The sequence below is a fragment of the Pagrus major genome, chromosome 13, assembly GCF_040436345.1.
Source record: "Pagrus major chromosome 13, Pma_NU_1.0".
NCBI classification, from domain to species: domain Eukaryota; kingdom Metazoa; phylum Chordata; class Actinopteri; order Spariformes; family Sparidae; genus Pagrus; species Pagrus major.
The window spans coordinates 23,824,030-23,836,945 of NC_133227.1; the positions used below are offsets into that span (position 1 = coordinate 23,824,030).

The 12,916-nt window shown below is 41.9% G+C and overlaps 1 protein-coding gene across 2 annotated transcripts in view; it reads left to right on the plus strand.

Moving 5' to 3' along the window:
• The window catches only part of gria4b (glutamate receptor, ionotropic, AMPA 4b), a 138,770-nt gene that overhangs the window by 112,162 nt on the left and 13,692 nt on the right, over positions 1-12,916 (plus strand). For both annotated transcript variants that reach the window (XM_073479216.1, XM_073479217.1), the window contains exons 12-13: positions 10,464-10,662; positions 11,891-12,138. In XM_073479216.1, coding sequence (XP_073335317.1) covers positions 10,464-10,662; positions 11,891-12,138 — 447 coding nt within the window. The remainder of the gene's footprint in view (positions 1-10,463; positions 10,663-11,890; positions 12,139-12,916) is intronic.

Genomic DNA, 12,916 nt, shown 5'->3' on the forward strand with positions numbered 1-12,916 from the left:
ATAATTATTTCCCAGGATGTGGGTTTTACGCCGATGCTCAAAACCACAAATTTCCCCCTGCTATATAGTAAAGGAAATGTCATAAATAATTACACACTGTTTCAGGGCATCAGAGAGTTGTTTCTGAACCAGAGTGGTAAACCGACGAACCCTCTGTAACGTTCCTAGAGTCACACTGCTAGCGTAGCTTAACACGTCTCGTCTCCAGCACCTTGAGATTGATATTAATCTTTTCATCTCACTCTTATCTTCAACAATAAGAACATTTTCCTTAGTTTCTCACTTATTAATATTTTGGAAATATGAGGTTTTCATCAGCCACTGATGATGTGATGTGTGGCATCTTACCAATTCTAGCCTGTTTGTATCATTTAGATAAGTTACGGCACAAACCTGCTGCATATAAGTGGTAATCTGCATGGAGCTGTAGTTTAAAACCATAATATAGAGGTATTAAGTATCAAGTTCTGTGTTTTGTGTTGTTAGCTACCGTCTCATGTGTCTGCTGCTCATGCTGTGTGTATATACCTGTACGTGCACAGTGACATCACACCTGTGTGTATATGTGGTCGTGTTTGTGAGAGAGAAAGAGAAAGAGACAGTGTGCGTCTCTGCTCGTATTGATTTTTTGTCTCTCTTTCTCTTCTCCAGCCATAGTGTTCTTCACTGTCTGACTTGCATACACACTATGTTGAATGCTTGTAAGGGAATTAGGTTGTCTCGCTGTCTGTCAGCTTCTCCAGTCGTGGCTTCGCACTTTGTGTATTTGAGCTCCAGTTACATCAGCGACCGTGATTTTTAGTCGAGCCGCTGTCTGCTCCATGGTGTGATTCACTGAGAACACAATGTCTAGGTGTCGTCTTTCACCGTGTCTGTGACTTCTCTTCCCTTTTGTCCAAATTACGAGGCTCAAACTCAGCATCCCGTGGGCTCTGATGTCCAGTAAGATTGGCGTACTTTGGTTCAAGGGTGGAGAATTTGGAGCTTGTACAGTTAACTGTCTGCCTGTGTTCCTCTCCTGCCTTTAAGGGGCTGGTCGTCTTTGTTTTCCAATCAAAGATCAGGCTTCCTGTCCGTCATCATTCTCTCTGCTGACATGCACTGTCATGGTGAAACCTATAGACTGGTAAAGCCTGTAATTCTTGATGGTTTCTCACTTCCTGTTAAGCCTTTCTCAGCTGTTTGAATGGCTTTGTCAAGCTTAAAGTTCAAGAAGATGGATTGTTTGGGTTATTTTAAGATACAGCTAAAATGGCTTCTATAGTTATTTTAAGTCACTCATATAATACTTCTCTTATCTGCTTTATAAGCCCTTATGGATGTTGTACTGTAATAGAGTTGGTAAGATTTTAGGAGATGAAAGGAGGACCAAAACCAGCCTGTATCTTTCAGCCTCCCCCACACCAGAGGAGAACACAAGATGGAGGATCCCGAGGTACATTAGAGCGGCTTGGAAATTATAGCCTGGCCTCACGTAAGCAACCTATAGAGGACACTATAGCGGGCCTGTGACTGTGATTAAGGCCACTCATTTAAGGAGTACACTCGCTTTGTTCACATGTGTGCAGACCACCCACCCCCCACCCCCCACCCCCCACCCACCACCATAACCACCACCCCCTGCTCGCCACATCTATGCCTGTGTACTGCAGATAAGGACTTAAGAGCCGCACAACAATGTCGGCGTCAGAATGAAAAGTCTACATTTCAACCCCTCTCTGTCTCTGGCTGTGGTCCCCGCTGCATTCCACCTGTCACCGCTAATCCCATGGGCCTCTCCCAATCCATCAGCACCGAGCCCCGGAGCTCAGGAGCGCTTCCACTCCAGTTTAGCCTGACAGGGCAACATGCAAATCCCCTCACACAGGGGAGATTAGACGCCGTGGAGGGAGTGACGAGGCCAGAGGTGAATGGGACGAATTCGGGGCGAGGGCCGCGGTGCTTGCTCATGTGTTACAGTCACGAGCTGGCTGGACGGTGGTGACTCAGTCTCTGAAAGTTTTAGAGGCTACATGTTCATCCAGTGATGGATCGACTTATATGTGTAGGTTTTGGTAGGTTTAGGTTTCACCCAGTAGATTGTTTGTCTTGACAGTCTTGCATGAATTTTCCGACACATTTCTTCGTTCCCAATATTGATTCCAATACCTGAATGTTAGCCAATACCAAGTACCAATCAAATACCAGTGTGTTAATACATACTTGCTCGCATGTAGCGATGATTCAAGTCAGATTCACCAAAAACATTCTTAACTGCACAAAAATTGTTGTAAATTTCTTGTTTGAACCTGATGAATGCCACCTGTTGAACAGCAGGTGCGTGAGATTTCAGAATTGCTGCAATCACTGTAAAAAGGCTACGTGTCATCAGCCGAGATTAATGAGATTAATTTAACAAATACTCTTAAATCACTCGTTCGTGCTACTCAGAAAACAAGTCTGTTTGTATGAGTGACTCTTAGCTCCAACTCCAAACCAGCTAGCAAAGTTAGACCATGAACACAGCTGGCTTTGAGCCTTTTAAATTGAAGATAATCCAGTTGCAGCACAAGATTTGAAATACAAGTAAACAAGCAGTTAATAAAACAATTGAATTTGGAAAACAAAATGGAAAAAAAAAGAATACAATACCACCAGTACAACCTATTAGCCATCAGCTAACAAAGTCAGAGGGGAAGGAAAAGACTAGCCACTGGGCATCTTTAAAAATAAAGATTTAAAAGAAATAAAGAAGAAGCAAAATTTGGTTTTGCATCTTAGAAATCACCTTACCACTGGAAACACTTTGGGAAACACAAGCCTTTCCTTGTGTTCAAAGCATCGAGCTTGACTAACCGAGTTTGACTTTGTTTACACACTAACAACATTTATATTAGCTGGCATCAAGTGAATTTTAATTGGACTTCAGCTGGTTCTGTTGTAGGTGTAGTGAAGGAGGATGGCATACAGCTAAAGGTTACTTGTCAAACAAATAGCAGGTAAGAGTTAAGATAATCCGACCGAAATGCCATTTGGTGTAATGTATTCACCAATTAGTGACCTTTTTTGACCAGCCGCCACAGATTGATACATCAGAAATAATAATCTGGTGATATAAAAGTAAAGTGACAATACTTTTACTTTACTATGAGAACTTCTTGTTGCACTTAATTTGTATGTCCACCCAGCCTCCTAATCTCCCTCATTTTAGCTTTTTCTAGTTTAATCTTCAGTCTGTTTCTAGTTGTGTTCCCTCCACGTGTTTCTGTCCTCGTATATTATTCTACCTTTCCTCATATAGTATTTCTTTTACTCATTTCATGACACAGCTGCAAAAGAAAAAAGCAGAGGTTGACATAGCACAGAACGTCTTCCTCTCCTCTCTCTCTTTCTCTCTGTTAATAAGGGTTAATACCCCGTTCTGCTCCCTCAAGGCAGCCCATAATAATTAATTCAGTGATTAATATCCTGGTCTCCAATGGTAATGTCTCCGTGGAAACAGGAGAAGAGGGGAGCTTAAATGAAATGGTGACATGATAGTCTTTTTAATTGACTACAAATCCCAGATGAATATAATTTAAGTTATTTTCTCCCGAGACTGCGGGATGTCACTTCAAGTCAGAAAATATCAATACAAACATTCACCGTCTGCCACTTCACGTCGCTGTAATTGGTCATGGCTGTTCCAGGTGTTGTCAGTCACTTCCATCTCATTGCGGCAGATGGATTATCTTTGTCTCCTCTGCTGAGTCACAGTTGCCACATCTCTGGCGAGCTAATGAGAATGCAGCGATTGGCTTGATTAGTCCTGATTAACTCGGAGTGCGTGCATACTGATGGCAAATTTCCTGATGCCGACAGATGAAGCGTAACTTTTAATTTGAGTTGTGGATTTAGGCCAACAAAAGCCACGTTTGAAAAGGAGAAATGACTTTCAAGTGGTCTATCTGCAAGACTCCCATTATTCTATTAATTCAATGCCAATTAGCTTTGTTATCCAGCTGACACACTGCTGTTCTGCTGCATCGCTTACTGCTTATGTCAGCAGGGCTCGTCCTTCGTCACACTCGCTTGATTTGGTGCACTATTCTCTCAAATTATGTGCATTGCTAGAGGCTCTGATTGCATCAGAATGTACGACAGTGGTCTTTCGCTTCAAAGTCAAGAGACGGTTTAGTGTTTCCTGCTTCGACATCGTGGTGGCAAAGAAGGTAGCTTTCTTCAAACACCTCAAGCTGTTATTGAAAGTCTTATTTGTGTAGCCTTGGTTCAACCTTCTTTTCCTTTTGACACCTTAATACAGTGCAGCTTTTTTTTTTATCAGTGCATAAACACAGAACAGAGACAGACTAGACATAACCTGACAAACCATGAAGTGGAAATAAACAAACAAAACAAAACCATTTCTTTTTAATGTTCAAAAAACACGATTCTCCTCATGCTGTCCATTTCTGTAGCACCTTTATTCACCGTCTATCAGAATGCTCCATTTTAGTCCCTGTTAGACTCCCCTTCCCCTGCTTCCCCTGAAATAGTAGTTTTGAACAAAGTGCATTTTGTAGTTGTTGTTTTTTTGTAGTTGTGAACATATTTAGCATCTGAAGATAGTCCAAGAAACAATATCACAATAAGCAAAAATACCAATGTAGGCACTCGGGGAATACTGTATTTCCTGCAGATTAAACTAAATCTCAAAAACTAAAATATGTGCAGAGTTGAAATGAGTTGTAGAGTATCAATTTTTATATATAGTCTTTTTATATTTGTTCCATCCCAACGTTAGATTTGTAACCAACCTTTATCTGCGCGCTCTTTTTTTATTTGAAACCAGGCTTCTATTTAAGTATTTACAGTAATACAGTGATTTTAAAATTTTACATCAGTGCTGCAGCTGAGGCGGAGAGACAGAGGACAGAAAACTGAAGTAGAAGCAGAGATTGACGGTTTGTCTGCTATGAATAAGTCAAATAGTGCTGTCTCGCCCCCAGGTGTCACCCTGGGAGCACACCATCACCTCCTCATTTATTTAGGCTCTGCTCAAGGTCGGAGCTCTCCCTCTTCACTTTATCTCTTCCTCTTCCTCTTCATGTCGCTGAATGTCCCCATTTCACTCAATCTGTCCCACAAATATTCCTTAAATCCTTAGAAAACCTCCACACACTCTGCACCAAATCATCTCTGACAGCAGCTTTTTACTTCTCACATCAAAGGAGGGAAGAGAGAGAAGTGGGGCATTAAAGTTTGCTACCTCACGTCACATTATGACATACTTTTTTGCAGCTTGGTAACTGATATTAACATGAACCATAATTGTATTTTAATACTTTTCCTGAATGTTTCTTTTTTAACTTTTAACTTACACTTAACCTACTCAACATTGTTTTACCTTAATAAACAATCTTCCTCACTACTACACCATCACATATATATTTATATTGTTTATTCTATATGCTGCTTGTTCCGGCTGTTCTTTGAAGCTTTATGACGCATACACCGAGTAAAATATTTACACCCGATACAGCATTTTTAGTGGAAGTATTCTGGATGTCTCCCCGTCATTCAGTCAGTCACGTTTGGTGTATGAAAGCAGCAGGCAATTTGAGGTGGGATGCCGGCCTCCATGTTAAAGCTCCATTTTGTAAGAAAGTTGATTTCTGGGTCTCATTCTCAACTTGTCAAACACTGACGCTTTGAGATGACGACCGGCCCGACCTACAATCCCGAGGCGTCAGTATTTTTTTGACGAGTCGGGAATGAGATTCAAAAAATCAATTTTAAAAGCAGACTTTTTTAACAAAACGGCCAAAATGTATATTACGTGTTAACCTGCCATCCCTCCTCTTTATCCTCTAGTAGCAGAGAGAGTGTAGAAGCAAAGGGGTTGTTTAGCTCAATATGTTGCCTGACACATTGATGTTGATAGCAGATGTGTCAGCTTCATCTCGGATCCATTATATTCTCTGAACTGTATACTTTAAATACTCAATTTTGTAGAAGAATCCAGCAACAGATTTGGCAAGTCAAAAAGACTCACTGTCTGTATGTGGATGGATTGACAACATCAGATAGTGGCCCCCAGTTACTGGTAAAGGTGCCTTATATGGATGGCAATCTAAACGTTATTCATATTGTACATATTAGACATTGGTTACAACAATTGCCGGGATAGATGATGGAGAAATAGATACAAAACACTTGAACATCCACCACATTTCAAGTGGAGGACATCTTTGTCCTTTGCACACCCAACAAATCTATATAAAGTAAGAATGCACAATATATATTGAGCCGATAAATGATTGATTATCCGATTTTGGGAAATTCATATTACCAGCTATTTATTGGTATCAGAGAAAGTACAGTCGATAAACAGAGCCAAGAATACGAAGCCAAAATGCTTTCACTGACTGAACAAGTGCAACATCTTCTTCTTCATACAGTCGGTGTCGGTATGCACCTTTGAGGTTGGTTTGCAAATAATCACAGTGAAGAAGACGAAGAAGAGATGCAGCAGGTCTGCTGTTGTGCTCATGACGTCAACCTCCTGCACCTTGGTAGAGCCACGCAGTGTAGTCATTCATCTTTGCTTACTACATCTCAGCCTTTCTCACCCTCAGGTGTGCAAAATACTGTAGGAAATTAACATAAATGTGAAATTATCAGTTATCTTATTGGTATGGTGTCAGACAGGGACACGTCCATGAAGTAAAGGCTTTTGTGAAGTTTGCCTCTTCTGTTAACGCAGCTGAGAACTGCACAGGTCCTTCCTGATGTCTAGACATAGTTGTCAAGTAATGTTAAATATAAAGTAAATCTACAAGTAGAAAATTGTTCTCTTCTCAGAACCGCTTGATTTCAAACACTCGGATATTTTAGGGACATGCCACAGCAGTAATGGGGACTTGTCTACTTCCTGTACTTCCCTGGATTCCTGTATACTCTATTGAAGCCTATATACTCAACAAGTAGCATCGTGTGGTAGCAGAAGCGCAAGAGGATCATAGAGATACACTGCTGCCTGTAATACTCCTTCCTATTATCATTCAGTAGAGTCGATGCTGCTGAAAACACACCACAGACCAAACCATCGCTGTGACAAAATATTTTAGAAAAGTCTACTTTAGGGTTAGGGATAGTCAGAGTTAGATTTTTCGACGTATTTTTTAAAATAAACAAATTTGCTGACTCACAATTTCAACGAAACGGTTAGTTCTGTGGGATTGATCAACACTGGGCCACACATTATGGGTTTCTGTTTGGTTTGTGAGTTAGATTAATAGATTAAATTGATAAACCACATATTTAGCTGAGATGTCAGTGTGGCTGATAATGTGCAGATTAATTACATTAATCGTTGCAGATGAGAGCAGAAATACCACCAAGCCAACAAGTAGGCCATGCCAGCCTCTTTAGATCTCTCCTCTCCTTTTTAATAAGTAAAAATTAATTTAACTTAAGTGCGTCAAACAGTCGGGGAAAAGTGCTGACTAATTGCTGTATAATTGCAGAAATTATTCTTTTTTTTCTCTCTACGTTTAGTCTTCTTTCTACCCCAAGGCTTCCTGGACTGCTCGAAGAATCCCATTCCCCCAACACTGGAGCCAATTTCTATTTTGTTTCCACTTTATTTCTTCTAATACTTCCCCCCGTCTGGGTTTTCTTGTTTCCTCCACTCGTGGGAAAACTGAGCTCGTACATCATTACAGTCAAGTTCTCCCCAACGCTTACAACATGCAGCTACAGTGAAACCGTTTCTGCTGAGCTTCGTATTGCACAAAAACACTTGAAATGACCACACTTGGAGAGACACATGTATTACTAGAAATGCAAATGATTCAACATCCCTCACAGCTAAAAAAAATCAGCTCTTAATCTCCTTAGCTTGCACATATTTCTCTTAATCTCACTTTTTGAAGTTTTTTTTTTTTTTTTAGTTTTCTGACAGTTTAGTTGCCCAAAGGCTGCTTCTTACACATACACTGCAACACAACTCTACTCTACCCCAGACCCTCAGCAGAAGTCAGTGATTGTACATTTCTTTGGTAAAACCACTAAAGCACAATATAAACCCAGAAAATCTGTGATTTTGCTGAAGGTATTGGTGCGCTTTGTTTAGTTGCCTGTTCCTGTAACTCTCGGGGAAACGTCAGATGATACATCAGAGAGTCGTAGAAGTTACTAAACGTTCGGACTCTATTATTTCAGTTGTTATTTCATTTATGAGGAAGCTCAATATGTCTCAAGGCTAATTTTTCCCCAGGGAACCCTGGAAGATTCAGGGTGCTGTCCGAAAATGTTGGTCATGAAGTTGCCACTGCGCTTTAACCAGCTGGTACTTTATCCTCGATACGTGTATCCATGTAGAGAAAAGAGGGTCACGCTCAGAAACATGTCTTTTGAAATGAAAAATTATTATTTTGAATGAGGTGGGCGATGTGATATCCAGCTAAAAACGGAGGGAATCTCTGTCTGACTGTATTGCTGAGAACTTGATGAAGTTCAGAGTTGGAGTTTGGATCAGTGGTCTGCAAGTAGCAATACTGCAGGCGAAGCAACCGGCCCGTTCCGACCAGGCACATTTTGAACAGGACCTGCACTTTTCATTTAGATATGAGGATAACGGGGCACATTTTCAGACGGTCTCTCTTGGAAGACATTCACAGTGTTTCGCTTGGTTGTTCACAGAAAAAGCGAATGAATAAAAAAAAGAGTGTTTGAGAGAAAAGTTCAACCCCTTGCTCGTTTCTAAGCTTGGCAAAGCAAGCCAATTATGGTGTGAAGCGGGTGTGAATGTCACACACAGACCCCCGACCCCTTCCAAAAATGAATCATATTTATTATAACCTTTATTATCATAACATATATGACGTAGAATCCCATCGTCATTGTGCAGAGACGAGTGAAAACACTGACGTGGCCTGAAAATTACCCAAACTCGCAGCGTTAAGCTTCTCCCCCATCCCCTCTGTTTACTGCAGGCCCATCAAGACACAGCAGTGTGTCACTGTGGATCAAAGTCAGCGGTATCAGCCAGCAAACACACAGCACAGAGGGTTGGAGGGATGGCAGAGAGACACTCCTCCTCTGGTCCCATTATTACACTCCCACAATCCACTGCTGCTGGCATAGAAAAGAGCAAGAAAGAGAAAAAGATGGAGACGGTCTGATAGAGAGAAAGGAAGGGATTTTGGCAGGTGGGGAAAAAAAAAAGGAAATAGAGAGAGGATAGGACTCATCTTATCGCGCACACCCTCCGCCTCTTAAGTCATTATTTTACAGTTAAATTCTCTGTGCTCAAAAAGCCGCAATCGTCTCAAGGAGGAGGAAAATGGAGTGTGGGGAGAAGAAGAGAGGGAAGTCATTTGTATTCAAATCCAGAGCTAATACGTCAAGTAAGTCTATTTCATGGGCAAAGCTTCCATGCACATGCTCGACTGCAGCACTCCTCACTGCTACAGGCACTTTCATCGGTACAGACCGAGAAAACAGAGGTTTCCTCGCTCATTCTGCGGTTAGAGCGCCAGAACCCTCCTATTTGTTAAAATAAAGTGTCCTAAATGTCTCTCCAAAAGATTCAGGTAACCAAGGTTCTTTCAGGTGTTGGATCACCGAGAAAAAGGATGCAACCACCCTTTTTTGTAAACGTCACACATGCCTGGAGATTAGTGTATATTGGGGACAGTGGAATAAAGCCAGATTGCAATAAGACACAGTAGAAATACCAGCCAAGAAAACACTGACTGTTGCAAGATGCCTCTCATATCCCCCCCATCTCTCCCTCTCTCCCTCCATCTGACAGGGAGGCCTGAGGGTTTTGTATCCTCCGCTGTTTGATTTGCACCGAGGGGAGATCTTGTTTGTTCTCCTCAATGCAGCATTTATGCTTTAAGATTCTCCTCACGACCTTGTGCTGCTCCCGAGCAGCAGGCTATCCGTCTCCCCTGAGCGAACAAACAAGAAAAGAACAGTGCCGCCGCCGCTACACGCCGGCCAGGGGACCTGCAGCTCTTTTTCATCCCACCAATAAACAAAAAGAAGAAAGGGTGGAGGGGGGAGAGGGCGGGGGAGAAATGGGTGACAGGAGTAGCCAACCTGGTCTTTATCAGAGCTGGTCAACACAAGCATGGGGGAGTTTTTTTATGAGGCAATCTGCACTAATGAGGGGTAAATACAGCTGTGGCTGGGTTGAGTGTTGTCGGAGCTCCACCTTGTGGTGGCAGATAGTCTCTTCATGCTCACAGTCATATTTCATTCACTCTGATTGTCTCTCGCTGTATTTTCAAGCACTGACCGACTGTTTTCTGTCTTTCTGTCCTCCTCTCCTCCTCGCCCTTATTTTTACCTCCTCCTCCAATAATCATTTTCCCGGCTCTCCCTCCGTCCCTCTTATTTTTTTATCTTATCCATCCTCTGTACGTCCCTAATCCCTCCAAACTGTCCCTGCAAATATTCTTCCACCTCCCTCCTTTTTTGCGCTCTCCAAGATCGTTGTCCGGTCGGATCGTGGGAGGAGTGTGGTGGTTCTTCACTCTCATCATCATCTCGTCCTACACGGCCAACCTGGCTGCCTTCCTCACCGTTGAGAGGATGGTGTCCCCCATTGAGAGCGCCGAGGATCTGGCCAAGCAGACGGACATCGCCTACGGCACTCTGGACTCCGGCTCCACCAAAGAGTTCTTCAGGGTGAGTTGGTGTTTCTGAGGTTAATGGTCTCCTCTCAGGTAGGGGAGCCCATGCAGCACTCTCACACTCTTTGCAGGAACATAAGGGAGATTAGCAGGTCTCCAAGGCAACCCTGCGTCCTGGAAATTACACTTATCGTTTTGTAAAATACTTTCTGGAGGAAACAGGCACGCTGCCCTCAGTGATGTTTGCTGATGACGTTTTTTTTTTTTTTTGATCGGGTGGGATGTAAAAAAGATTAAACTTTATTGATCCCAGAGGGGAACTGAACATAGAGACCGGCTTAGAAAACAGTTATACTACTTTTTAAATAAAATATCAAGTATCAAATTAAATTAAATTAGACAGACAACATTAAAAGAGCTGTACATATTATTATATACAAATATTACAATACATTAGACGTTATAAGTGTTTTGTGTGGAGTACTGCAACTGTGACATGTGAACTATAGGTACGAATGATAACAGTGGTGGAATGTAACTAAGTACATTTACTCTAGTACTGTACATAAATACAATTGTGAAATGTTGAACTTTAAACTCCACTATATTTATTTAATAACTTTATTTACCAGTAACTTTGCAGATTACATGCTGCATCAGAGCATAGTATACAGCATCTGCATCCATGTAAATATAATTTACTTTTACATTTAATATCAGATACTCAATTACTATTTGTATGTGTGAGTTTCACTTTATTAAAATAGAAAACACGATATCTTTACTTTTACTCAAGTATGACTTTGGGGTACTTTTTACTACACTGATAATAGTACTATGAACATAGCTATATACAGTAAAGTACGTAATGTAATATATTATATGTGGGCAGAATGTCATATACACACAGTATACAGTAATAATACAATACTATATATAACAGAAATTTAAGCAAATACAATGATTTAGCTTATAATGTAATTTATTTTAGAGCACATTTATGACATATGTAAACAATGTAAATCTATTAAAAATATTGCATTTATAATCGGGGACATTGTGATTTAGTTGCCACGAGCAGACACAGTGTTGCAGGAGTGTAAACAAACAAAACATGTTCTGTAAGGAAACATATTTCAGGTTTTATTACATTTCTTCTTAAACTGAATATCTTTGAACTGATGCTCCATGTCTCCTCCACCTGTTGCTGTATGTGGCTATGCTTCTCCATCTCTCACATCACATCTACCTTTGAACCTCCAACCCTCCTCCAAACCCCACAGCGGTCAAAAATCGCCGTCTACGAGAAGATGTGGGGATACATGAAGTCGGCCGAGCCCACCGTCTTCACCAAGACCACGGCCGAGGGCGTGGCGCGAGTCCGCAAGTCCAAAGGGAAATACGCCTTCCTGTTGGAGTCCACCATGAACGAGTACACGGAGCAGCGGAAGCCGTGCGACACAATGAAAGTGGGAGGCAACTTGGACTCCAAAGGCTACGGAGTAGCTACACCCAAGGGTTCACAGTTAAGGTGGGTGGAATAGTGTAACAATATGTTCTACGTGTTGTTATGGTATTCCACCTTCCCTGGTGTGCCGCCTTTTCTTTCACTATCTGTCTCTGCTTGGTGTGGGCGGGTGGGGCGTTTTCTGTCTTTGTTTCAGGGCAGTAGTAGTGGCTTTCTTTGACATCTGTGTTTGTTGCATGCATGTGCGGGTCATCGTGATGACGCAGGGGTGGTCATTTCCTCTTTTTTCTCTACAGATCTCCACGCCAGGTAAAGTCTTTGGTGCTTGTGCTTGCTGTTTTGGCAGACATGTTGGAATGGCATGCCCACAGGCTCGAGTAAACTCATCTGAAAATGTCTCATTTAGAAATTTGCCATCTGAGATAATCTGCATTTTTATACACAGGTGTAATTAGAGGAGATATTTTCGCTAATGCTACTTCAGCTTCTTTCTCTTCACGGTTGACTGCTTCTTTCTTTTGCAACTAAGTGACTGAACTAGTGTTTCGGGAGCCATGTGAACGCCCAGCCCTGGGTAACTCTGCCAGACTCTGTCACTGCCTCCTGCACATAGTGGAATTTACAGACCTGCCACAGAATACAGTGTCATTACTGTGGGGAGTTGCACTCTCAATACGCGCGCTCATCGATCAAAGCCTGCCGGCAAGGTCTCACTGACGGGAATGGATAAATATACTAGAGGCAAACTTCACAGGTGTGTATGGGTGTGTGTGTTTGTGGAGAACAGCTCCATGATTGTTCACACTTTCATTTATTTTATTTGGAGGTACAAGAACATTGT